General features: G+C 42.5%; 1 protein-coding gene across 8 annotated transcripts in view; it reads left to right on the top strand.

Moving 5' to 3' along the window:
- Positions 1-24,921, top strand: part of PTPRA (protein tyrosine phosphatase receptor type A) — a 152,873-nt gene that overhangs the window by 97,701 nt on the left and 30,251 nt on the right. For 6 of the 8 annotated variants that reach the window (XM_010591567.3, XM_064275856.1, XM_003411614.4 and 3 more), the window contains 3 exons: positions 1,985-2,069; positions 3,273-3,346; positions 3,550-3,686. In XM_010591567.3, coding sequence (XP_010589869.1) covers positions 1,985-2,069; positions 3,273-3,346; positions 3,550-3,686 — 296 coding nt within the window. Of the gene's footprint in view, positions 1-1,984; positions 2,070-2,598; positions 2,639-3,272; positions 3,347-3,549; positions 3,687-24,921 lie in introns of those variants that run through there. The other 2 variants (XM_023550082.2, XM_023550083.2) reach the window with 2 other exon arrangements.

Below are 24,921 nucleotides of genomic sequence, written 5' to 3'. Positions count from 1 at the left end.
TACTCAACTGAAGCCACTCTTGAAAAGATCATCAGTAGCTCCATCTTGTCAAATCCACTGTCACTTCTCTTTCCTTATTCGTACTTAATCTGTTGGCAGTATTTGACTGAGTTGATCACTCCCTCCTTGAAAAACTCCGTTCTTGGGTTCCATGACACCACATTCTGCTGGATTACTTCTACCTCATAGCCACTGCTTATGAATCAGTATAGCTGATCTTTTAAAAGAATATAAAAACCAGTTTTACCTCTCTCCTGTTTAAAGCCCTCCCATCACAGTGTTTATCATCACATTCAGAATTAAATCCACACTCATTACTGTGGCCTACAAAGCCCTAAGTCTTTTAGCTCCTGCCCACCTCTCAGCTACATCTTGTACCACACTGGCCTTTGTGCTATTTCTTGAATCCACCAAGTTCCTAAGGGCTATTACGGTTGCTACTCCCTGTGTCTGTAAGCTCTTCTCCCAGATCTTTGCATGATTCACTCCACATTATTTAGAACTCTGCTCAGGTATCACCTCCTCAGAAGGACCTTCCCAAACACTCTGTCTAGCTGTCTATTTATCTGTCCCCAACCACTGCTCCCCAATTCATCACTGTCTGTCCCGTACCTTGCTTTGTTTCCTTCATAGCACTTGCACTATCTGAAATGATGTGTTTATTCATTTATGAACAGTATCTCCTTTCTCCCCCAGAACGTAAGCCCTCTGCCACTTACGTGTTTGGTCATTTCTGTATTTCCTGTGTGTGGAACAGTGTCTGGCATGCACTTGCTGGCCCATAAATATTTTTTTAATGACTACCACTAAGAGGTTGAAAAGGTGAGAATGAGAATATTTCCATTGGTTTGGCAATCTGGAGTTTGTTGGTATCCTTGATGAACAGTTTTAATGGAGCATTGAGGGTGAGCAGAGCAAAATAGATTGAGGATTGCAGAGGTAAGGAAGTAGAGAAAATGTTTATAGGCAATTGTTATGAGAAGTTAGTTAGCTGTGAGGAGAGAAATGGAGTTGGTGGTTGCTGAGAGTGAATGAATTCAAGAAGCCAAGTCTTTGAGATGGCAGCAATGGATGTAATCCACAGCACAGATGACAGGATTAATATGAGAAGGACCTGTCCTCCTTTTTAGCAAGAAGGAAAATGGTAAAGATAGTTACAAGTCAGACTGGCTGTGGTAGGAAGATGTGAGTGGGCAGGCCAGCTACCATTCATTTCCTGAGTGAGGTCTTTGGATAAGAGGAAGAGGATGAGTCAGCACCTGGTCAGCTGTCATGAGAAAGGAGGCTAGATATTGGTGTGGAAAGGGAACCTCACCCTGTGGAACGAAGAGAAGGGTTACTGTATCTCTAGCCAGACGTTGCTGTAGTCGAGGTTCTGGCAAAAGATGGCTGAAGGATGAGGCAGTAGGATATGGGAAGAGTAGAAAGGAGCACCAGCATTTTTGGATACAGGATGCCTAAGGACCTAATAGTGTCTCCTTGTTTAAATCAGGAACAATATTTTCTGTGCCAGGAAACCATTTGGGTTTATGGTAGGAGAACTGTTCTTTTCCCTTCTTCCCCAATCTTCCTCTAGATGGCGCTCATTGAGGCTGTGAGAAAGTACAGTGTTGGCCTTGCACACCCAACTTCCCACCAGGACTGGAAATTGTTCATGCCTTCAGATATTTGAGTACTTTCTGAGTACTAAGCACTGTTTTAGGCTCAAAGAATATAGCAATAAATGAAACAAAGCCTCTGCCTTCAAGGAGTTTTTAATCTAATACAAGGAGACAGAGTAAGCAAATGTGTGATACGTCAGGGATGGGATAGGCATGTTACCCTGGGCTGTCCCCCAATCTGTCTCTCTCTCTCTGCCTGTGCCCTCCATCTCCAGAACTGTTGAATGAGCCCTTCTTCCTCATCAGGGTGTTTCCCCGAGCAGTCGACATGAGCCGTGCATTTTAGGCAGCAATAATGACATGTTCTGTTTTCTTGATTTCAGATGAGACGCCAATTATCGCAGTGATGGTCGCCCTGTCCTCTCTGCTAGTGATCGTGTTTATTATCATAGTTCTGTACATGTTAAGGTGAGCACAGTAACAGTTCTGCATTCTCCTGGACTCTGTCAACACCCCAGTGTGCCAGTGAGCCCACAATGCCCAGAAGACAGCAGGTTAAGGTCAGCAAATAGAATAGAAAGGGAATGACTCAAAGATAGTGCTAAGATTAAAAGTCTACTTAGAATGATTTTAAAACTCCATAGTCTTCCTCAAGAACCAACCCCTCCCCTTTGCTTCCATCTGTCCAAGCCCAGTCCCCCAACTCTAGTACAACCTAAAGCCCAGAACCATAGTTTAGAGGCTGGGGGGAAGAAGCCACAGCCTGTGTAATTAGTGACGATGTTTCAAGATCTTCAGATCCAGCCCTATTGAAGCAACCCCACCAAGGGCCTCAGCGGAGGTTACGTACTCAACAAAGGCCTACTCTGTTTCTATTGGGGCTTTGTCCCCAAATCCCTTTGAGACTTCTGACCCTGGTATGCCTAGCTGAATCATGTGAGTTACAGAGTTCCTCTTTCTGGCCCTTTTTCAGGGTCCTCTAGATATTACCACTCAGCAGAAGCAAAGAAGGGGAGCCTAAGGGAGAGAAGAGGAAGGTGCATTTGTTCTCTTCCTGCTAAGCTACAGCCCTGACTACTAGGGTTTAACTCTGCACTTGCCTTTGGCCTAACCTGCTCTGTGCTCCCTCTGTTCTTCTGGAGGGATAATGAGAGGGGAACCTTATGTATCCTACAGACTTTGGCATGCGTCCCCATCATTCTTGAGAAGACTTGTGGCCACACCTGTACCCACTCAGTCTGAAGCTCTGTGCTTCTCCCTGGGGCTCCTAGGCTGCACTGGGGAAATTACAGGGTTTTAGTTTGATGTGGATCCTCCCACCTTCCCCAACTATATTCTACTCACCCCTTTCTCTCTCTGGTGTGGCTGTGATCTCCAGTGGGTCCTGGAACTGGAGCTCCACAGAGGAGCCATACAAGCCAGAATATATTGTTGGTGTTACAGAGGTTGGAGTCTAGTGTGCTGAGAGTGAGCAGGAGCATGCTGAAGGTGCTCGGTCAGCATGGGCTGGAGCTGCCTCAGGATGTGCGTGACCTGTCTCTAAAAGAGGCTGTTTACTTGGTAGAAGAGACTTAGGCTGAATTGAAATCTACAAAAACGAGAATACAAAGCCAATGATTGGCCTCTCCTGCCTCAGTGTTTAGTTTTTCATTACAAACATTTTCTCATTAGGTTTAAGAAATACAAGCAAGCTGGGAGCCATTCCAATTCTTTCCGCTTATCTAACGGCCGCACCGAGGATGTGGGTAAGGCAGCCCTTAATGGTGCGGGGAACCTGCACAGGAAGAAAACCAAGAAGCTAGGAATTTCCCCATCCTGGTAAAAGAATAGCTCTATAAAAAAAGGGGGGAAAAAAGATCTTGAAGAGAGCAGTCTCCCCAACTTAGTCTCCAGAGAAGGAGCTGCATCTCCAGGGCACTTGACCAACCTTCCCCCTTGTGCACTGCAGAACCCCAGAGTGTGCCGCTTCTGGCCAGGTCCCCAAGTACCAACAGGAAGTACCCGCCCCTGCCTGTGGACAAACTGGAGGAGGAGATCAACCGGAGAATGGCCGATGACAACAAGCTCTTCAGAGAGGAATTCAATGTGAGTTCTTTGTTGAACCTGGTGTGTCAGCAGACAGGAAGGCAGACCCAAGGTCAGGCCTTTTGAGTCAAGGGACAGAAAACAGGTTTCTAATGGGTTAAGAGGAGAGAAATAGTTTACCAAGTTCATCTGACTCCTTTCCTGTGTGATCATGAACAGGAAATGAAAAAAGATTTGCTTCACCTCTTTCATTCACCTATCTGCCCTCTACCCACCCACCCATCCATCCATCCTTCCATCCATCCATCCGTCCTTGTGTCTGTTACTTTGTTTAATAAGTACTTACTGAACATCTAATATGTGCCAGGCAGTATTCTAGGTGCCAGGAACATGATGGGGGGCAAAAACACATCCAGTTCCTACTGTGAGGGAACACACAGTCCAGTAGAGAAGATCCACAAACAAGAACAAAAATAACTAAGTTCAAACAGTGATACAGGACATGAAGGACTAGTCCATAGTTACAGGAGTCCCCATTAAGAGGTCTCCTTTTAGAGTCTAGAACAAGGGTCCCAGAGCATCTTAAGTAGACAGTAGGCATAGATCAGTGTGGAAGGTGAGGGCTGTGGCAGACTGCAGAGTGTAAACCTCATCTTGGATATTTAGATGACAGTTTTTTATAGCTCCCTTTGAGGAAGCAACAGAACGACAGTGAAGGAAGCAGAACATGTTTGTGAACCACCAGTTGGTGAACCCAGCCCACCAGTTCTAATCCCAGGTCAGAATAGCTTTCTTGAGGAAATGATGTTTGAATTGAGACCTGTTAAGTTAATAAGGGGTGTGGGGGAATATTTCATGTACCAGGAATAGCAAGACCAAAATATCAGTAGTAAGAATGAGTGAGTGAGGGGCACATTCAGAAAATTAAAGACCTGTGTGTAGCTAAAGGGCAGAGACTCAAGGAAAAGTGAAAAGATGGGACTATAAGAACCTGGGCCAGACCATAGATTTTACATTATCATGAGAGAAGTGGAAAACCATGGACCAACCAGATTTAAATTTTGAAAAATGACACTGCTGTATGGGGAATAACCCATGTGAATACCAGAATAGAGGCAGAGAATCTAGTTATGGGCTGCAAAAGTTGTTAAGGCTGTTCTAGTAGATTGACCTAAGGTGATGATGATAAGGGAGAGGGGCAAGAATTTAAGGACATAGAGGGCAGTTTTAGAATTGACTAGTTCATCAACTCATACATAGTTAAACTCTCAATTTCCTTAATACCTTCCCACGCAGCCATAAGCGACATGTGGGCTTTGCCTTTTAGGCTGGCTCCCCTGATGTTGCCAAAATGGTTGCCCCAGTATCAGGTATCACCTGGAGCTATAACAAAGCCTAGTAGGAAAAGAATGACCGTCTCTTCCTTTATATCTCAGTGAGGAAAACTTGCCCAGAAGCTTCTGAGGCTTCTTTTGTCACATGCTACTTCTTAATCATGTCATGAACAGGGGAGAAATAGGTTACTGTGACTGACTAAGACCAGTCTGGATTATACCTGGGTCATGTGGGGGATGGGAAGACAAACCCACATGGGAGCTCTGGTAGCAAAAGGCAAGGAGGGGTGGTCACTCATATCTGCTCCACATTAAAAGGCTAGGGGAGTTGAGAGGAATGTGGTCAGATTTACATTTTGAGAAAACCACTAGCTACAACGTGGAGAATAGATGGGAGGAAGACAAGAGTTAACATAGGAACTATTTATCAGGTAAGAGCTAATAAAGTAGCTTGGACCCTTCTGGCTGTTAAAAGAATAGCACCAATTAATGCTCATTACCACTACTCATCTGTCAGTTTGTCATACTGTTGTAGCTTGTGTGTTGCTGTGATGCTGGAAGCTATGCCACACATATTCAGATACGAGCAGGGTCACCCACATGAACAGGTTTCAGCAGAACCTCCATACTAAGGCAGACTAGGAAGAAGAACTTGGTGATCTACTTCTGAAAAAATTGGCCACTGAAAACTTTATGAATAGTGGCAAAACATTGTCTGATATAGTGCCAGAAGACGAGCTCCTCACGTTGGAAGGCACTCACAATATAACTGGGAAAGAGTTGACTCCTCAAAGTAGAGTCGACCTTAATGACATGAATGGAATAAAGTTTTCTGGACCTTCATTTGCTGATGTGGCACAACTCGAAATGAGAAGAAACAGCTGCAGACATCCATTAATAACTGGAACACGGACTGTACGAAGTGTGAATTTAGGAAAATTGGAAGTTGTCGAAAATTAAATGGAATGCATAAAAATCAATATCCTAGGCATTAGTGAGCTGAAATGGACTGGTATTGACCATTTGGAATCAGACAGTCATATGGTCTACTATGCCAGGAATGACAAATTGAAGAGGAATGGTGTCGCATTCATTGTCAAAAAGAACATTTCAGGATCTATCCTGAAGTACAACAATGTGATAGGATAGCATCTGTATGCTTACGAGGAAGACCAGCTAATACAAATATTATTCAAACTTACCCACCAACTGCTAATGCCAAAGATGAAGGAATTGGAGATTTTTACCAACTTCTGCAGTCTGAAATTGATCAAACATGCAATCAAGATACATTGATACTTATTGGTGATTGGAACGCAAAAGTTGGAAACAAAGAAGAATCGGTAGTTGGAAAATATGGCCTTGGTCATAGAAACACTACAGAAGATTGTGTGATAGAATTTTACAAGATCAGTGACTTATTCATTGCAAATACCTTTTTTCACCAACATAAATGGTGACCATACATGTGGACTTTGCTGGATGGAATAAGAGGAATCAAATTGACTACATCTGTGGAAAGAAATGATGAAGAAGCACAATATCATCAGTCAGAACACAGCCAGGGGCCAACTGGGGAACAGACCATCAGTTGCTCACACGCAAGTTCAAGTTGAAGCGAAGAAAATGAAAAAAGTCCACGAAAGCCAAAATGCAACCTTGAATATATCCGACCTGAAAATAGAAACCTTCTCAAGAATAGATTTGATGCATTGAACACTGAAGAACGAAGACCAGACGAGTTGTGGAATGACATGAAGGACATCATACATAAAGAAAGCAAAACGTCGGTAAAAAGACAAGAAAGAAAGAAAAGAAAAAAATGGTTGTCAGAAGAGACTCTGAAACTTGCTCTTGAATGTAGAGCAGCTAAAGTAAATGGAAGAAACAACGAAGTAAAAGAGCTGAACAGAAGATTTCAAAGGGCATCTCGAGAAGACAAAGTATTATAATGAAATGTGCGAAGACCTGAAGTTAGAAAACCAAAAGGGAAGAACACGCTTTGCATTTATCAAGCTGAAAGAACTGAAGAAAAAATTCAGGCTTTGAGTTGCAATATTGAAGGATTCTGTGGATAAAATATTGAACAACACGTGAAGTGTCAAAAGAAGATGGAAGTCTAAAATACATTAATTGGTCTCAACCCACCTGGAGCAAAGGCAAAGGAAGAACACCAAGGTCACACGACAACTAAGAACCCAAGAGACAGAAAGGGCCACATGAACCAGAGACCTACATTATCCTGAGACCAGAAGAACTAGTTGGTGCCCGGCCACAATCGATGTCTGTCCTGTCAGGGAGCACAACAGACAACTCCTGAGGGAGCAGGAGACCAATGGGATACAGACCCCAAATTCTCAATAAAAGACCACACCTAATGATATGATTGCGACTAGAGGAATCCCAGAGACAATGCTCCCCAGAACTTCTGATGGCACAGGACAGGAACCATCCCCGAAGACAAATCATCAGGCATGAAAAGGACTGGTCAGTGGGGGGGAGAGAGATGCTGATGAAGAGTGAGCTAATTAAATCAGGTGGACACGGGAGAGTGTGTAGGCAACTCTTGACTGGAGGGGGGATGGGAAAATAGAGAGAGAGGGAAGATGGCAAAATTGGCACGAAACGAGAGACTGTAAGGGCTGACACAATAGGGGAAGAGCAAGTGGGAGAAGGGAGTAAGATGTATGTAAACCTACATGTGACAGACTGATTGGAATGGTAAATGTTCACTTGAAGCTTAATAAAAATCAAAAAAAAAAAAAGAAGATGGAAGGAAAACACAGAGTCACTGTACCGAAAAGAATTGGTCAGTGTTCAGACATTTTAGGAGATTGTGTATGATCACGAACTGATGGTATTGAAGGACGAAGTCCAAGATGTACTGAAGGTATTGGGGAAAAACAAGGCCCCAGGAATTGACGGAATACCAATTGAGATGTTTCAACAAACAGATGCAGCGCTGGAGGTGCACACTCATCTGTGTCGAGAAATTTGAAGATAGCTACCCAGCCGCCTGACTAGAAGACATCCATACTTGTGCCCATTCCAAAGAAAGGTGATTCAGCAGAATGCAGAAATTATCAAACAACGTCATCGATATCACAGGCAAGTAAAATTTTGCTGAAGATAATTTATAAGCGGTTGCAGCAGTACATCAAAAGGGAAACGGCAGAAATTCAAGCCGGATTCAGAAAAGAATGAGGAATGAGAGATATCATTGCCAGTGTCAGATGAATCTTGGCTGAAAGCAGAGAATACCAGAAAGATGTTTACCTGTGTTTTTATTGACTGTGCAAAGGTGTTTGACTGCGTGGATCATAACAAATTATGGATAACATTGCAAAGAATGGTAATTCCAGAACATTTAATTGTACCCATGTGGAACCTGTACATAGATCCAAGAGGCAGTCGTTCAAACAGAACAAGAGGATACCACATGGTTTAAAATCAGGAAATGTGTGCGTCAGGATTGTATCCGTTCATCATACTTATTCAATCTGTATGCTGAGCAAAAAATTCGAGAATCTGGACTTCTATGAAGAGGAATGTGGCATCAGGATTGGAGGAAGACTCATTAACAACCTGCAATATGCAGATGACACAGCCTTTCTTGCTGAAAGAGAAGAGGACTTAAAGCCCTTACTGGTGAAGATCAAAGACTACAGCCTTCAGTATGGATTACACCTCAGCATGCAGAAAATAAAAATCCTCACAACTGGACCAATAAAGCAACATCGTGATAAACAGAGAAAAGACTGAAGTTGCCAAGGATTTCATTTTACTTGGATCCACTATCAGTGCCCATGGAAGCAACAGTCAAGAAATCAAATGATGTATTGGGCAAATCTTCAAAAGACCTCTTTCAGGTATTAAAAAGCAGAGATATTGCTTTGAGGACTAAGGTGCGCCTGACCCAAAAACCAAGAAACCCATTGCCATCGAGTTGATTCCGACTCATGGCGACCCTATAGGACAGAGTAGAACTCCCCCATAGAGTTTCCAAGGAGCACCTGGTGGATTCGAACTACCTGCCTTTTGGTTAGCAGCTGTAGTACTTAACCACTGTGCCACCAGGGCACCTGACCCAAGCCATGGTATTTTCAGTCTCTTCGTATGCATGCAAAAGCTGGACAGTGAATAAGGAAGACTGAAGAATTGATGCCTTTGAATTATGGCATTGGCGCAAAATACTGAATATACTGTGGACTTCCAGAAGAACAAACAAATCTGTCTTGGAAGAAGAACAGCCAGAATGCTCCGTAGAAGCAAGGATGGCAAGATTTCGTCTCACACAAGAACCTTGGACATGTTATCAGGAAGAACCAATCCCTGGAGAAGGGCATCATGCTTGTAAAATAAAAGGTCAGCGAAAGAGAAGAAGACCCTCAGTGAGATGGATTGATGGCCGTAACAATGGCTCGGGTATAACGATTATGAGGGTGGCACAGGACTGGGGAGTGTTTCATTCTGTTGTACATAGGGTCACTGTGAGTCAGAACCAACCCCGTGGCACCTAACAGCAACAATGCAAACTGATTCAGAACATTTACAAATCCCACAAGACAGCATCCCAGCCTCAGCACCATAAAAACCCGTTGCCGTCAAGTCAGTTCTAGCTCCAAGCGACCCTATAGTTCAGAGTAGAACTGCCCCATAGGGTTTCTAAGGCTGTAAATCTATGGAAGTAAGTTGCCACATCCTTCTCCTGTTTAGTGGCTGGCAGTTTCAAACTGTTGACCTTTCTGCTAGCAGCTGAGCACTTAACCATTGTGCCACCAGGGTTCCTTTCTCAGCACCATAGCTGGCTCTTTGTTAGGCCATTCTACTGTTTTGTTATGTGTAATACCAGCTGCTTTGGGGTGATGGGATATGTGATCCCATTCCCATACTTTTTTTTCTGCAAAATGAGTTCTTTGTTTAGAGGTTATGTTCCTCCAGATCCCGTGTTAAGGCATTCCAGTAAATCCTTGGATGGTGGTGGTTTTCCTAGAGGCATGGTCGACAACTTCATATAGATGTAGTGAGAGCCAGTTGCTGTGTCTCCTCAGCCAAAGGAGCCTGGTGTGATCAACCTGCCTATGGGTCGCTGGCTGATCCCCTGGTTGCTACATCAAGGTCTCAGGGTTGATCTCCTTTGCTGGTGTTTGGGCTCTCTACAGTGACAATCAACCCGATGGCATGTAACAACAACACAGTGACAAGATCAAGTAGTCTTAGTGAGAGAAAGCCTGTGTTGTTGAGTGCGTTCTCGCTACCTCTGCTACCGTGGCCACTGTGGTAATGAGCTCATTGGGCCAGCACTGAGGTGGGATGGGAGAGGGCTGACCAACATCTCCTGGGTTCTTAGCAGTGAGTGCCATCAGGTGAGCATTCACATGAAGTATAAATATTTCCCATCTTACTTGTTTCAGTTATTAAATTACCCAGGAGTCAGTCTAGAGCCTGACCTTCAGTATGTTAGACAGCGTGGTATCTTACTTAAAGTTGTATTCACTGGGAGGATTTCTCTTTTATACTGTCATTTAGAGCCACACTTAAGTAGGTTACCCCACAGCAGTCTACTTCCAGCGTGGGCCAGCATGTCTCCCAGAGCCATTTGTACAGCAGGCTGGACTTTTTTCTTCAGTCAACTGTTGAGAAACATAATGAGTAAGATTGTGTGGTAGGCATTCTCTACACATCACTTCCAGCTGATGGTGGAATCCTGTTGGGCATGTCTAAATTTAAGCTAGTTGGATCACATAATACCTAGTTTATGATGGGAAGCTCAAGTGATTTGGATACCTGGTGTCCCATGGTCAGTCAGGCTTACAGCCTCTACCAGAGCCCAGTACTAATCTAGGAACATAGTCTTGCTCACAGGATCATGGTCTTGGCCCCAAATCCTAGGGTGTTTCATTATGTTTCTCCTGCTCAGTCTTACCACAGACACTTGGAGACCAGTAGGATCTACCAAAGTCCTTTTCTGTGGCCTAGACTAGCTGGAGAGCCTTCCCTTCAGATTTGCCACCAGCATGTGGTATATGTTGTCTCCAAAATCCAAATTGGTCCAGCAAGCAGTAGTCCTCCTGCTTAGTGGGGGAAGGATAGTGGGGAAGGAACAGCCACTGTCCTTTACATCAGAGGAGATATCCTTATATACCCCAGGCCTTTGGACCTTCAGAAACTTGTCTCCGGTGGCAGGACACTGTATTTTTATTTATGTCTAGCACATATGTCTGGGTACATAACTTCTGCTCTTCAGGTAGCTGCAGCTCTGTCAGCATAGCTGTCAGGGCGATATCCTGTAAAACAGTGAGACAAAATCCCTATGAGCCAGATCACAGCACAGAGAGGTCAGGATGTTGTATCAGAAATTCTACCATCACCTGACGTTCAGAGGTTCAACTCTGGCATATTATGGTGGAATTCTGGATCCCCAGGAATTAGCTCAGTGTCAAAACCCAGTGGACCCCAAAAAGTATATTTCCCTTTACCCCAGTGCACAGTTACCATGGTAAATGGTGAAAGATGCTGGGGGAAGGTGAGGAGGAAGGTGCGTGGTATATAAGTATTGATATACTGTGGCTGCGTTCCTTCTTATAGGTGCCTGGCCTCCCCCTCATTGAAGAGTTTGGGTCTGTGACCTGACCCAGGCCTGGAGGCTGCATGAGAGAGGCAGTTTCTCTAGCATAATGGTTCTGGTCAGGCCCCTTCAACTCACCGTGGCTGGCTGCCTACCACTTTCACTCTTGGGAGCTACACAATGAATTAACCACAACCAGAGATGTCTGAGCCCCGATGACCATGGCCTCTGAGGCTTCTTCCATCCACTAAGATAAAGAATCCCATTTTGATACCAGCTTCTTCCTCCAGCACCTCACTAAGGTGAGGACAGCTAGGAAAGCACTTCCTAAGATCCTAGTGCTTTTCTCACCAGTGTCCACCCTCCAGCAAGGCAAATGCTGTGAATCCCATCAGGGACATGCTGAAGGTGTCAGTAGGACGGTTGTGCCTATTTCTATCTCTTACAACATTCTCATCTCCTCTGCTTTGTGCCAGGGGCTTTCTGGGCTTTCATTGTGGCCCAGCTAAATCCAGCATTCCGTCCGTTTCCACTGTTGAACCTAGCTCAGCGTTAGAATCTTGGCCAGTTACCTGAGTTGTTTATACTACTGCAGAAGCTCTGTTGACTATAACCAGAACTAGAAATTTGGCCTTATCCAAAAATTATGCTCCCCACTCCTTGGTCTAACATCCCCAAATCTTTATCAACAATTGTTCTACGATTTTTTTTTTTTTTTTTTTGTGCCTTACGGTTTTTATTTTTTATTTATTTATTTTTTTTATAATAACTTTTATTAAGCTTCAAGTGAACGTTTACAAATCCAATCAGTCTGTCACATATAAGTTTACATACATCTCACTCCCTACTCCCACTTACTCTCCCTGTCTTGAGTCAGCCCTTTCAGTCTCTCCTTTCTTGACAATTTTGCCGGCTTCCCTCTCTCTCTATCCTCCCATCCCCCCTCCAGACAAGAGTTGCCAACACAATCTCAAGTGTCCACCTGATATAATTAGCTCACTCTTCATCAGCATCTCTCTCCCACCCGCTGACCAGTCCCTTTCATGTCTGATGAGTTGTCTTCAGGGATGGTTCCTGTCCTGTGTCAACAGAAGGTCTGGAGAGCATGACCGCCGGGATTCCTCCAGTCTCAGTCAGACCATTAAGTTTGGTCTTCTTATGAGAATTTGGGGTCTGCATCCCACTGCTCTCCTGCTCCCTCAGGGGTCCTCTGCTGAGCTCCCTGTCAGGGCAGTCATCGATTGTGGCCGGGCACCAACTAGTTCTTCTGGTCTCAGGATGATGTAGGTCTCTGGTTCATGTGGCCCTTTCTGTCTCTTGGGCTCTTAGTTGTCATGTGGGCTTGGTGTTCTTCATTTTCCTTTGCTCCAGGTGGGTTGAGACCAATTGCTGCACCTTAGATGGCTGCTTGTTAGCATTTAAGACCCCAGACGCCACATTTCAAAGTGGGATGCAGAATGTTTTCATAATAGAATTATTTTGCCAATTGACTTAGAAGTCCCCGCAAACCATGTTCCCCAGACCCCCGCGCTTGCTCCGCTGAGCTTTGAAGCATTCATTTTATCCCGGAAACTTCTTTGCTTTTGGTCCAGTCCAATTGAGCTGACCTTCCATGTATTGAGTGTTGTCTTTCCCTTCACCTAAAGCAGTTCTTATCTACTGATTAATCAATAAAAAACCCTCTCCCACCCTCCCTCCCTCCCCGCCCCCGTAACCACAAAAGTATGTGTTCTTCTCAGGTCTACTATTTCTCAAGATCTTATAATAGTGGTCTTATACAATATTTGTCCTTTTGCCTCTGACTCATTTCACTCAGCATAATGCCTTCCAGGTTCCTCCATGTTATGAAATGTTTCAGAGATTCGTCACTGTTCTTTATCGATGCGTAGTATTCCATTGTGTGAATATACCACAATTTATTTACCCATTCATCCGTTGATGGACACCTTGGTTGCTTCCAACTTTTTGCTATTGTGAACAGAGCTGCAATAAACATGGGTGTGCATATATCTGTTTGTATGAAGGCTCTTGTATCTCTAGGGTATATTCCGAGGAGTGGGATTTCTGGGTTGTATGGTAGTTCTATTTCTAACTGTTTAAGATAACGCCAGATAGATTTCCAAAGTGGTTGTACCATTTTACATTCCCACCAGCAGTGTATGAGAGTTCCAATCTCTCCGCAGCCTCTCCAACATTTATTATTTTGTGTTTTTTGGATTAATGCCAGCCTTGCTGGTGTGAGATGGAATCTCATCGTAGTTTTAATTTGCATTTCTCTAATGGCTAATGATCGAGAGCATTTTCTCATGTATCTGTTGGCTGCCTGAATATCTTCTTTAGAGAAATGTGTGTTCATATCCTTTGCCCACTTCTTCATTGGGTTGTTTGTCTTTTTGTGGTTGAGTTTTGACAGAATCATGTTGATTTTAGAGATCAGGCGCTGGTCGGAGATGTCATAGCTGAAAATTCTTTCCCAATCTGTAGGTGGTCTTTTTACTCTTTTGGAGAAGTCTTTAGATGAGCATAGGTGTTTGATTTTTAGGAGCTCCCAGTTATCGGGTTTCTCTTCATCATTTTTGGTAATTTTTTTTTTTTTTTTTTCTAATAACTTTTATTAAGCTTCAAGTGAACGTTTACAAATCCAATCAGTCTGTCACATATAAGTTTACATACATCTCACTCCCTACTCCCACTTACTCTCCCCGTCTTGAGTCAGCCCTTTCAGTCTCTCCTTTCCTGACAATTTTGCCGGCTTCCCTCTCTCTCTATCCTCCCATCCCCCCTCCAGACAAGAGTTGCCAACACAATCTCAAGTGTCCACCTGATATAATTAGCTCACTCTTCATCAGCATCTCTCTCCCACCCGCTGACCAGTCCCTTTCATTTCTGATGAGTTGTCTTCGGGGATGGTTCCTGCCCTGTGTCAACTGAAGGTCTGGGGAGCATGGCCGCCGGGATTCCTCCAGTCTCAGTCAGACCATTAAGTTTGGTCTTCTTATGAGAATTTGGGGTCTGCATCCCACTGATCTCCTGCTCCCTCAGGGGTCCTCTGCTGAGCTCCCTGTCAGGGCAGTCATCAGTTGTGGCCGGGCACCAACTAGTTCTTCTGGTCTCAGGATGATGTAGGTCTCTGGTTCATGCGGCCCTTTCTGTCTCTTGGGCTCTTAGTTGTCATGTGGGCTTGGTGTTCTTCATTTTTCTTTGCTCCAGGTGGGTTGAGACCAATTGCTGCATCTTAGATGGCTGCTTGTTAGCATTTAAGACCCCAGACGCCACATTTCAAAGTGGGATGCAGAATGATTTCATAATAGAATTATTTTGCCAATTGACTTAGAAGTCCCCGCAAACCATGCTCCCCAGACCCCCGCGCTTGCTCCGCTGAGCTTTGAAGCATTCATTTTATCCCGGAAACTTCTTTGCTTTTGGTCCAGTCCAATTGAGCTGACCTTCCATGTATTGAGTGTTGTCTTTCCCTTCACCTAAAGCAGTTCTTATCTACTGATTAATCAATAAAAAACCCTCTCCCACCCTCCCTCCCTCCCCCCCTCGTACCCACAAAAGTATGTGTTCTTCTCAGGTTTACTGTTTCTCAAGATCTTATAATAGTGGTCTTATACAATATTTGTCCTTTTGCCTCTGACTAATTTCGCTCAGCATAATGCCTTCCAGGTTCCTCCATGTTATGAAATGTTTCAGAGATTCGTCACTGTTCTTTATCGATGCGTAGTATTCCATTGTGTGAATATACCACAATTTATTTACCCATTCATCCGTTGATGGACACCTTGGTTGCTTCCAACTTTTTGCTATTGTAAACAGAGCTGCAATAAACATGGGTGTGCATATATCTGTTTGTATGAAGGCTCTTGTATCTCTAGGGTATATTCCTAGGAGTGGGATTTCTGGGTTGTATGGTAGTTCTATTTCTAACTGTTTAAGATAACGCCAGATAGATTTCCAAAGTGGTTGTACCATTTTACATTCCCACCAGCAGTGTATGAGAGTTCCAATCTCTCCGCAGCCTCTCCAACATTTATTATTTTGTGTTTTTTGGATTAATGCCAGCCTTGCTGGTGTGAGATGGAATCTCATCGTAGTTTTAATTTGCATTTCTCTAATGGCTAATGATCGAGAGCATTTTCTCATGTATCTGTTGGCTGCCTGAATATCTTCTTTAGAGAAATGTGTGTTCATATCCTTTGCCCACTTCTTCATTGGGTTGTTTGTCTTTTTGTGGTTGAGTTTTGACAGAATCATGTAGATTTTAGAGATCAGGCGCTGGTCGGAGATGTCATAGCTGAAAATTCTTTCCCAATCTGTAGGTGGTCTTTTTACTCTTTTGGAGAAGTCTTTAGATGAGCATAGGTGTTTGATTTTTAGGAGCTCCCAGTTATCGGGTTTCTCTTCATCATTTTTGGTAATGTTTTGTATTCTGTTTATACCTTGTATTAGGGCTCCTAGGGTTGTCCCAATTTTTTCTTCCATGATCTTTATCGTTTTAGTCTTTATGTTTAGGTCTTTGATCCACTTGGAGTTAGTTTTTGTGCATGGTGTGAGGTATGGGTCCTGTTTCATTTTTTTGCAAATGGATATCCAGTTATGCCAGCACCATTTGTTAAAAAGGCTATCTTTTCCCCAGTTAATTGACACTGGTCCTTTGTCAAATATCAGCTGCTCATACGTGGATGGATCTATGTCTGGGTTCTCAATTCTGTTCCATTGGTCTATGTGTCTGTTGTTGTACCAATACCAGGCTGTTTTGACTACTGTGGCTGTATAATAGGTTCTGAAGTCAGGTAAGGTGAGGCCTCCCACTTTCTTCTTCTTTTTCAGTAGTGCTTTGCTTATCCGAGGCTTCTTTCCCTTCCATATGAAATTGGTGATTTGTTTCTCTATCCCCTTAAAATATGACATTGGAATTTGGATCGGAAGTGCGTTAAATGTATAGATGGCTTTTGGTAGAATAGACATTTTTACTATGTTAAGTCTTCCTATCCATGAGCAAGGTATGTTTTTCCACTTAAGTATGTCCTTTTGAATTTCTTGTAGTAGAGCTTTGTAGTTTTCTTTGTATAGGTCTTTTACATCCTTGGTAAGATTTATTCCTAAGTATCTTATCTTCTTGGGGGCTACTGTGAATGGTATTGATTTGGTTATTTCCTCTTCGGTGTTCTTTTTGTTGATGTAGAGGAATCCAAGTGATTTTTGTATGTTTATTTTATAACCTGAGACTCTGCCAAACTCTTCTATTAGTTTCAGTAGTTTTCTGGAGGATTCCTTAGGGTTTTCTGTGTATATAATCATGTCATCTGCAAATAGTGATAACTTTACTTCTTCCTTGCCAATCCGGATACCTTTTATTTCTTTGTCTAGCCTGATTGCCCTGGCTAAGACTTCCAACACGATGTTGAATAAGAGCGGTGATAAAGGGCATCCTTGTCTGGTTCCCGTTCTCAAGGGAAATGCTTTCAGGTTCTCTCCATTTAGAGTGATATTGGCTGTTGGCTTTGCATAGATGCCCTTTATTATGTTGAGGAATTTTCCTTCAATTCCTATTTTGGTAAGAGTTTTTATCATGAATGGGTGTTGGACTTTGTCAAATGCCTTTTCTGCATCAATTGATAAGATCATGTGGTTTTTGTCTTTTGTTTTATTTATGTGATGGATTACATTAATGGTTTTTCTGATATTAAACCAGCCTTGCATACCTGGTATAAATCCCACTTGATCAGGGTGAATTATTTTTTTGATGTGTCGTTGGATTCTATTGGCTAGAATTTTGTTGAGGATTTTTGCATCAATGTTCATGAGGGATATAGGTCTATAATTTTCTTTTTTTGTAATGTCTTTACCTGGTTTTGGTATCAGGGAGATGGTGGCTTCATAGAATGAGTTGGGTAGTATTCCGTCATTTTCTATGCTTTGGAATACCTTTAGTAGTAGTGGTGTTAACTCTTCTCTGAAAATTTGGTAGAACTCTGCAGTGAAGCCGTCCGGGCCAGGGCTTTTTTTTGTTGGGAGTTTTTTGATTACCGTTTCAATCTCTTTTTTTGTTATGGGTCTATTTAGTTGTTCTACTTCTGAATGTGTTAGTTTAGGTAGGTAGTGTTTTTCCAGGAATTCATCCATTTCTTCTAGGTTTTCAAATTTGTTAGAGTACAATTTTTCATAATAATCTGAAATGATTCTTTTAATTTCATTTGGTTCTGTTGTGATGTGGTCCTTCTCATTTCTTATTCGGGTTATTTGTTTTCTTTCCTGTATTTCTTTAGTCAGTCTAGCCAATGGTTTATCAATTTTGTTAATTTTTTCAAAGAACCAGCTTTTGGCTTTGTTAATTCTTTCGATTGTTTTTCTGTTCTCTAATTCATTTAGTTCAGCTCTAATTTTTATTATTTGTTTTCTTCTGGTGCCTGATGGATTCTTTTGTTGCTCACTTTCTATTTGTTCAAGTTGTAGGGACAGTTCTCTGATTTTGGCTCTTTCTTCTTTTTGTATGTGTGCATTTATCGATATAAATTGACCTCTGAGCACTGCTTTTGCTGTGTCCCAGAGGTTTTGATAGGAAGTATTTTCATTCTCGTTGCTTTCTATGAATTTCCTTATTCCCTCCTTGATGTCTTCTATAACCCAGTCTTTTTTCAGGAGGGTGTTGTTCATTTTCCAAGTATTTGATTTCTTTTCCCTCGTTTTTCTGTTATTGATCTCTAGTTTTATTGCCTTGTGGTCTGAGAAGATGCTTTGTAATATTTCAATGTTTTGGACTCTGCAAAGGTTTGTTTTATGACCTAATATGTGGTCTATTCTAGAGAATGTTCCATGTGCGCTAGAAAAAAAAGTATACTTTGCAGCAGTTGGGTGGAGAGTTCTGTATAAGTCAATGAGGTCAAGTTGGTTGATTGTTGTAATTAAATCTTCCGTGTCTCTGTTGAGCTTCTTACTGGATGTCCTGTCCTTCTCCGAAAGTGGTGTGTTGAAGTCTCCTACTATAATTGTGGAGGTATCTATCTCGCTTTTCAGTTCTGTTAAAATTTGATTTATATATCTTGCAGCCCTGTCATTGGGTGCATAAATATTTAATATGGTTATGTCTTCCTGATCAATTGTCCCTTTTATCATTATATAGTGTCCTTCTTTATCCTTTGTGGTGGATTTAAGTCTAAAGTCTATTTTGTCAGAAATTAATATTGCTACTCCTCTTCTTTTTTGCTTATTGTTTGCTTGATATACTTTCTTCCATCCTTTGAGTTTTAGTTTGTTTGTGTCTCTAAGTCTCAGGTGTGTCTCTTGTAGGCAGCATATAGATGGATCGTGTTTCTTTATCCAGTCTGTGACTCTCTGTCTCTTTATTGGTGCATTTAGTCCATTTACATTCAGGGTAATTATAGATAAATAAGTTTTTAGTGCTGTCATTTTGATGCCTTTTTATGTGTGTTGTTGACAATTTCATTTTTCCACATACTTTTTTGTGCTGAGGCGTTTTTCTTAGTAAATTGTGAGATCCTCACTTTCATAGTGTTTGACTTTATGTTAGTTGAGTCGTTACGTTTTTCTTGGTTTTTGTCTTGAGTTATAGAGTTGTTATACCTTTTTGTGGTTACCTCATTATATACCCCTATTTTTCTAAGTAAAAACCTAACTTGTATTGTTCTATATCGCCTTGTATCACTCTCCATATGGCAGTTCAATGCCTCCTGTATTTAGTCCCTCTTTTTGATTATTGTGATCTTTTACCTATTGACTTCCATGATTCCCTGTTATGTGTATTTTTTTTTTTTAATTAATCTTAATTTGTTTGTTTTTGTGATTTCCCTATTTGAGTTGATATCAGGATGTTCTGTTTTGTGACCTTGTGTTGTGCTGATATCTGATATTATTGGTTCTCTGACCAAACAATATCCTTTAGTATTTCTTGTAGCTTTGGTTTGGTTTTTGCAAATTCTCTAAACTTGTGTTTGTCTGTAAATATCTTAATTTCGCCTTCATATTTCAGAGAGAGTTTTGCTGGATATATGATCCTTGGTTGGCAGTTTTTCTCCTTCAGTGTTCTGTATATGTCGTCCCATTCCCTTCTTGCCTGCATGGTTTCTGCTGAGTAGTCAGAACATATTCTTACTGATTCTCCCTTGAAGGAAACCTTTCTTTTCTCCCTGGCTGCTTTTAAAATTTTCTGTTTATCTTTGGTTTTCGTGAGTTTGATGATAATATGTCTTGGTGTTTTTCTTTTTGGATCAATCTTAAATGGGGTTCGATGAGCATCTTGGATAGATATCCTTTCGTCTTTCATGATGTCGGGGAAGTTTTCTGTCAGAAGTTCTTCAACTATTTTCTCTGTGTTTTCTGTCCCCCCTCCCTGTTCTGGGACTCCAATCACCCGCAGGTTATCCTTCTTGATAGAGTCCCACATAATTCTTAGGGTTTCTTCATTTTTTTTAATTCTTTTATCTGATTTTTTTTCAGCTATGTTGGTGTTGATTCCCTGGTCCTCCAGATGTCCCAGTCTGCATTCTAATTGCTCGAGTCTGCTCCTCTGACTTCCTAGTGTGTTGTCTAATTCTGTTATTTTATTGTTAATCTTTTGGATTTCTACATGTTGTCTCTCTATGGATTTTTGCAACTTATTAATTTTTCCAGTATGTTCTTGAATAATCTTTTTGAGTTCTTCAACAGTTTTATCAGTGTGTTCCTTGGCTTTTTCTGCAGTTATCCTAATTTCATTTGTGATATCATTAAGCATTCTGTAAATTAGTTTTTTATATTCTGTATCTGATAATTCCAAAATTGTATCTTCATTTGGGAAAGATTTTGATTCTTTTGTTTGGGGGGTTGTAGAAGCTGTCATGGTCTGCTTCTTTAAGTGGTTTGATATGGATTGTTGTCTCCGAGCCATCACTGGGAAACTAGTTTTTCCAGAAAATCCGCTAAAAAAAAACAGCAGTCAGATCCCTATCAGAGTTCTCCCTCTGGCTCAGGCTATTCAGATGTTAATGAAGCCGCCTGGGGAGGGTGGGGGAGGGAACAGAGAGATAGGAGAGTAGCACCTCAGAATATAGCCAGAGTTGCTTGTCTTGCTTGGAATGACTATTATATCTGAGATTCCCGCGGGCGCGTCGCCTATGTGTGCTGGCTGTGTGGAGATTGCCCCCAGGGGGTCTGGCCCACTGGAGTCACGGTCAGATCCTCCGCTTCCAGCCCCACGCCCAGCGTCAAGGCTCCCCTACTGGGACGGTGCACTCTCGACTCCAAAATCAGTCGCTGCCTCCCGGGGACTTCTCGTCCCTCCAGCCGCGTGGCCGTGCCGCCCCCGTGAACCAGGTGGGCCCCCTCCCGGGGTTAGTTCAGATGGGTGGAGTAGCTCCCCCTGCTTGTGCCGCGACCGAGTGTCCCGGCTGGAACGCTGTTCTCCCCGCTCCAATACCAGTCGCTGCCTCCCGGGGACTTCTCCTACCGGCTGCGTCCCACGCCGCCCGCGCGACCCGGCTGGTCACCTTCCCGGGGTTAGTTCAGGGGGTGGAGCAACTCTCCGTGTTTATGGCGTACCTGCGTGCAGTCCAAATCCCTGCGAGACGGTTCCCCGGCTCGGATGCTGCTCTTTCTGCTCCAAGATCAGTCACTGCCTCCCGGGGACTTCTCCTAACGGCTGCGTCCCACGCCGCCCGTGGAACCGGCTAGTCCCCCTCCCGGGGTTAGTTCAGGGGGGTGGAGCAGGTCTCTGTGCTTGTGCCGTACCTGACTGGTACGCTGGCTCCAGGCTCTGGAAACAATCGCTGCTTCCCCGTATTAGTTCGTTCTCCGTCTCTAAATCTGTGTTTGTTGTTCAGGGTTCGTAGATTGTTATGTATGTGATCGATTCACTTGTTTTTCCGTGTCTTTGTTGTAAGAGGGATCCGAGGTAGCGTCTGCCTAGTCCGCCATCTTGGCTCCGCCTCTGTTCTACGATTTTTGATGATCCAGCCTTGTTTGTGTACTTTGCCCACCAGATTGTGTTGTGATGCATCCTGATTACCCATGAGCAGTGAGAGCTGCTGTGGGGGCCGTTTTCATTGTGAGAGCAAGATGCAGTAGAAGAGCATAATGGAGAGATTTGGGAGGTGACTTTCTCCAAGTTCTCTGTTTCCTTTCAACATCATTCCAGTTGTCTCATTAAAGCCCTGTCTTACACATCAGCAACCAATTCATTTGAATTAAAATTCAGCAAACAGTAGAATTCTGAAATCTTAACATTTGGTTCAGCAAAATATATAGCACAATCATAGAAAAGCCCTGAGTTTTATTCTGTGTTTGGAGGTGAGCATTTGATGTGGGAGCTGGGCTTTTTCTTGTTGCACTATCTAATGTTGTCAGAAGTAGTCATTTTACTCCTTGCTATCAACATTTCTAGTCTCCTTTTAATTGGGACTTCCCACAACTTAACCACCAGCTAGAACACATGCCAAGTGATCACAAGCAATGACTAGAGTAGCTGTTGTACTGCTATGAACCACAAGTGTCTGGTACTTTCCTGTTCAGGAAGTTGGTTGATAGTTCCTTTCCCTCCATCTGAACCCAGTAATCAGGTTCACATCATCCACACTTCCCCCCAAGAGTCTCTCAATTACAACTCACTTTCTGATACTAACAAATCAGTTAAGATTTTTTGTTTGGAAACAAGGGGTCAACTTGACTAAATTAAGCAACAAACGAACAGAACTGACGATTGGGAAGACACTGGAGAAACTGGTAGAATTGAAATATGAGTTGGACTCAGGCAGGCATTTCCCTGGTGGCTCTGGGGACCTCCTAGGGAGCTTCCCAGGAGTGACTCTACTTCTTCCCAAGTTTGAAAACAGGGCTTTAAACTGGTGTGTTCTGGTTCAAACCCCTGCTGAGAGTTTGCCTTTCTTACAAGTTCCCAGGAAGTTGTACCTAAGGATCATCTGGGGATCTTATTAAAATGTAGATTCTGATTCAGTTTATCTAGGAGTGGAAATGTAAGTTCTCACCAGGGAACGTGTTAGAAATACAGATTCTCAGCAGGGAACTTGAATAAACCCAGTTCAAAGCCCTGTTTCAGAATTCCAGGAAAGAGATTGTTTGGCCAGTCAGCCCTGGCCAGGTAAGAGGAGGAATAACACAAAAGACAAACACACCGATTTGTGTCTACTATCATAGGATCGGGGCCCTGGTGGCACAGTGGTTAAGAACGACGGCTGCTAACCAAAAGGTCAGCAGTTTGACTCCATCAGCTGATCCTTGGAAATCCTATGAGGAAATTCTGTTCTGTCCTATAGGATCACTGTGAGTCAGAATCAACTCGATGACAACGGGTTTTTTTTTAATCATAGGATAAGAGGATCCCTGGTGGCTCAGTGGTTAAGAGCTCAGCCGCTAACCAAAAGGTCCACAGTTTGAATCCACCAGGCGCACTCCTTGGAAACCCTATGAGGCAGATCTATTCTGTCCTACAGGGTTGCTATGAGTCAGAATCGACTTGATGACAATGGGTTTATTATAGGATAACATTTTTACAATGACGGGGTGGGGAAAGCATTTCTGAACAAAACACAAGATTTATAAGATAAATAAGAATGGGAAAGATAATAAATATATTTAAATGTTAAACTTCTCTATGACAAATAATCCCATTTAAAAAGTGGCCAACTAGGAGACAGTATTTGCCACAGTTAGACAGAATCATCCATCATAAATAAAGAACTTTTATAAACCTGTGAGAGAAATATAGACAATACAGTAGAAAAATTGGCAGTTCACAGAAAAGATACAAATGGTCCATAAGCATATGAAAAGAAGCTCACCTCTGTCTAGTAATCAGGGAAATACAGATTAAAGCTATTATTTTGCACCCATCAGATTTGAAGAATTTCAAAGATCGTTACCAAGTGTGGACAAAGGAATGGAGACACGGGTACTCTTATACACAGGTTGTGGGAGTTTAAATTGGTATAGCACTGGAAGGAGGATTTGGCAGTATCTGTCAAAATTTTAAAGGAGCCCTGGTGGCACAATAGTTAAGCACTTGGCTGTTAACTGAAAGGTTGGCGGTTTGAACCAGGGCTTTGAACCAGTTCATTCCAGTTTGAACCCCTATAATATGCATTTCTAACACGTTCCCAGGAAGTTATACATAAGAATCACCTGGGGATCTTGTTAAAATAATGATTCTGATTCGGTATATATACATATGGTATACCTCAGATGGAAATGCAAATTCTTATCAGGGAACTTACTAGAAGTGCAAATTCCCAGTGGTGGGGGGCGGGGGGTGGGGATGATGTTGCAACCAGAACAAACCACTTCAAAGCCCTGGTTTGAATCCAGCCAGCATCACCGCAGGAGAAAAACCTGGCAGTCTGGTCCTGTAAAGATTAAAACCAAAAACCCATTGCTGTTGAGTCGATTCCAACTCAGAGCGACCTTATAGGACAGAGTAGAACTGCCCTACAGGTGTCCAAGACTGTAAATCTTTACAGAAATAGACTGCCAAATCTTTCTCCTGTGGAGCAGCTGGTGGGTTCAAACCACAAACCTTTCTGTTAGCAAGCTGAGTGCTTCACAACTGTGCCAGCAGAGCTCCTTTCTGCAAAGAGTACAGCCTAGAAAACCCTATGGGGCAGCTCTGCGCTGTCACGTTGGGTTGCTGTGAGTCAAGATAACTCGTTGGCATCTAACAACAACAGCATCAAGGTTTAACTGCTGTGCTCTCTGACCTAGATTCTGGGACTCTTGTCTAACAGAACCCCCTCATGAGTACAAATATGTATTTGTATATTCATTACAGCATTGTTTATAATAATAATGAAATAAAAAGCAAATATCTGTCGAATAGCTAAATGATCTTTTGCATCCATTATGAAATTATATAGTCATTAACATGAATATATTGACATAGGCCTTCAAGTCATATTGTTAAGTTAGAAAACACATTGCAGAGGAATATACATGGTATAATCCCATTTTTTGTTCAAAAAAAATACATATATATATATATCTGTATATGTTTGTGTGTGTTGATGCCACTTTGTTTTTTTAAGTCTGGAAGAATACTCCGAACTGTTAAAAGTGGTTACCTACAAGGGGAGTGGAAGATAGAGAGAGACATGATAGGGAATTTCTGCTTACTACTGAGCTATTTAAATTTATTTTACAATAAGCATATTCCTTCTGTAATATTTTAATGATAAGTAGAGCTAATGGATCATAGTATATATGCTTTAATAGATGTATAACATCTAGAATAAAGGAGTTTATGTCTCCAGGTTGGACTGTGCCAGGAGCCTTGTGGCCAGGTCTCCGTGAAAGAAATATCACCAAATGGGAGGTTGTTGTGGACCATGAGGGCGAACAGCTGAAGGAACTATAGGCATAGGACATGACAGCTGCTTTCAGATAGTTG

The sequence above is a fragment of the Loxodonta africana genome, chromosome 24 (assembly GCF_030014295.1).
Source record: "Loxodonta africana isolate mLoxAfr1 chromosome 24, mLoxAfr1.hap2, whole genome shotgun sequence".
In the NCBI taxonomy this organism is placed as follows: domain Eukaryota; kingdom Metazoa; phylum Chordata; class Mammalia; order Proboscidea; family Elephantidae; genus Loxodonta; species Loxodonta africana.
This window is presented reverse-complemented; position numbering and strand designations above follow the sequence as displayed.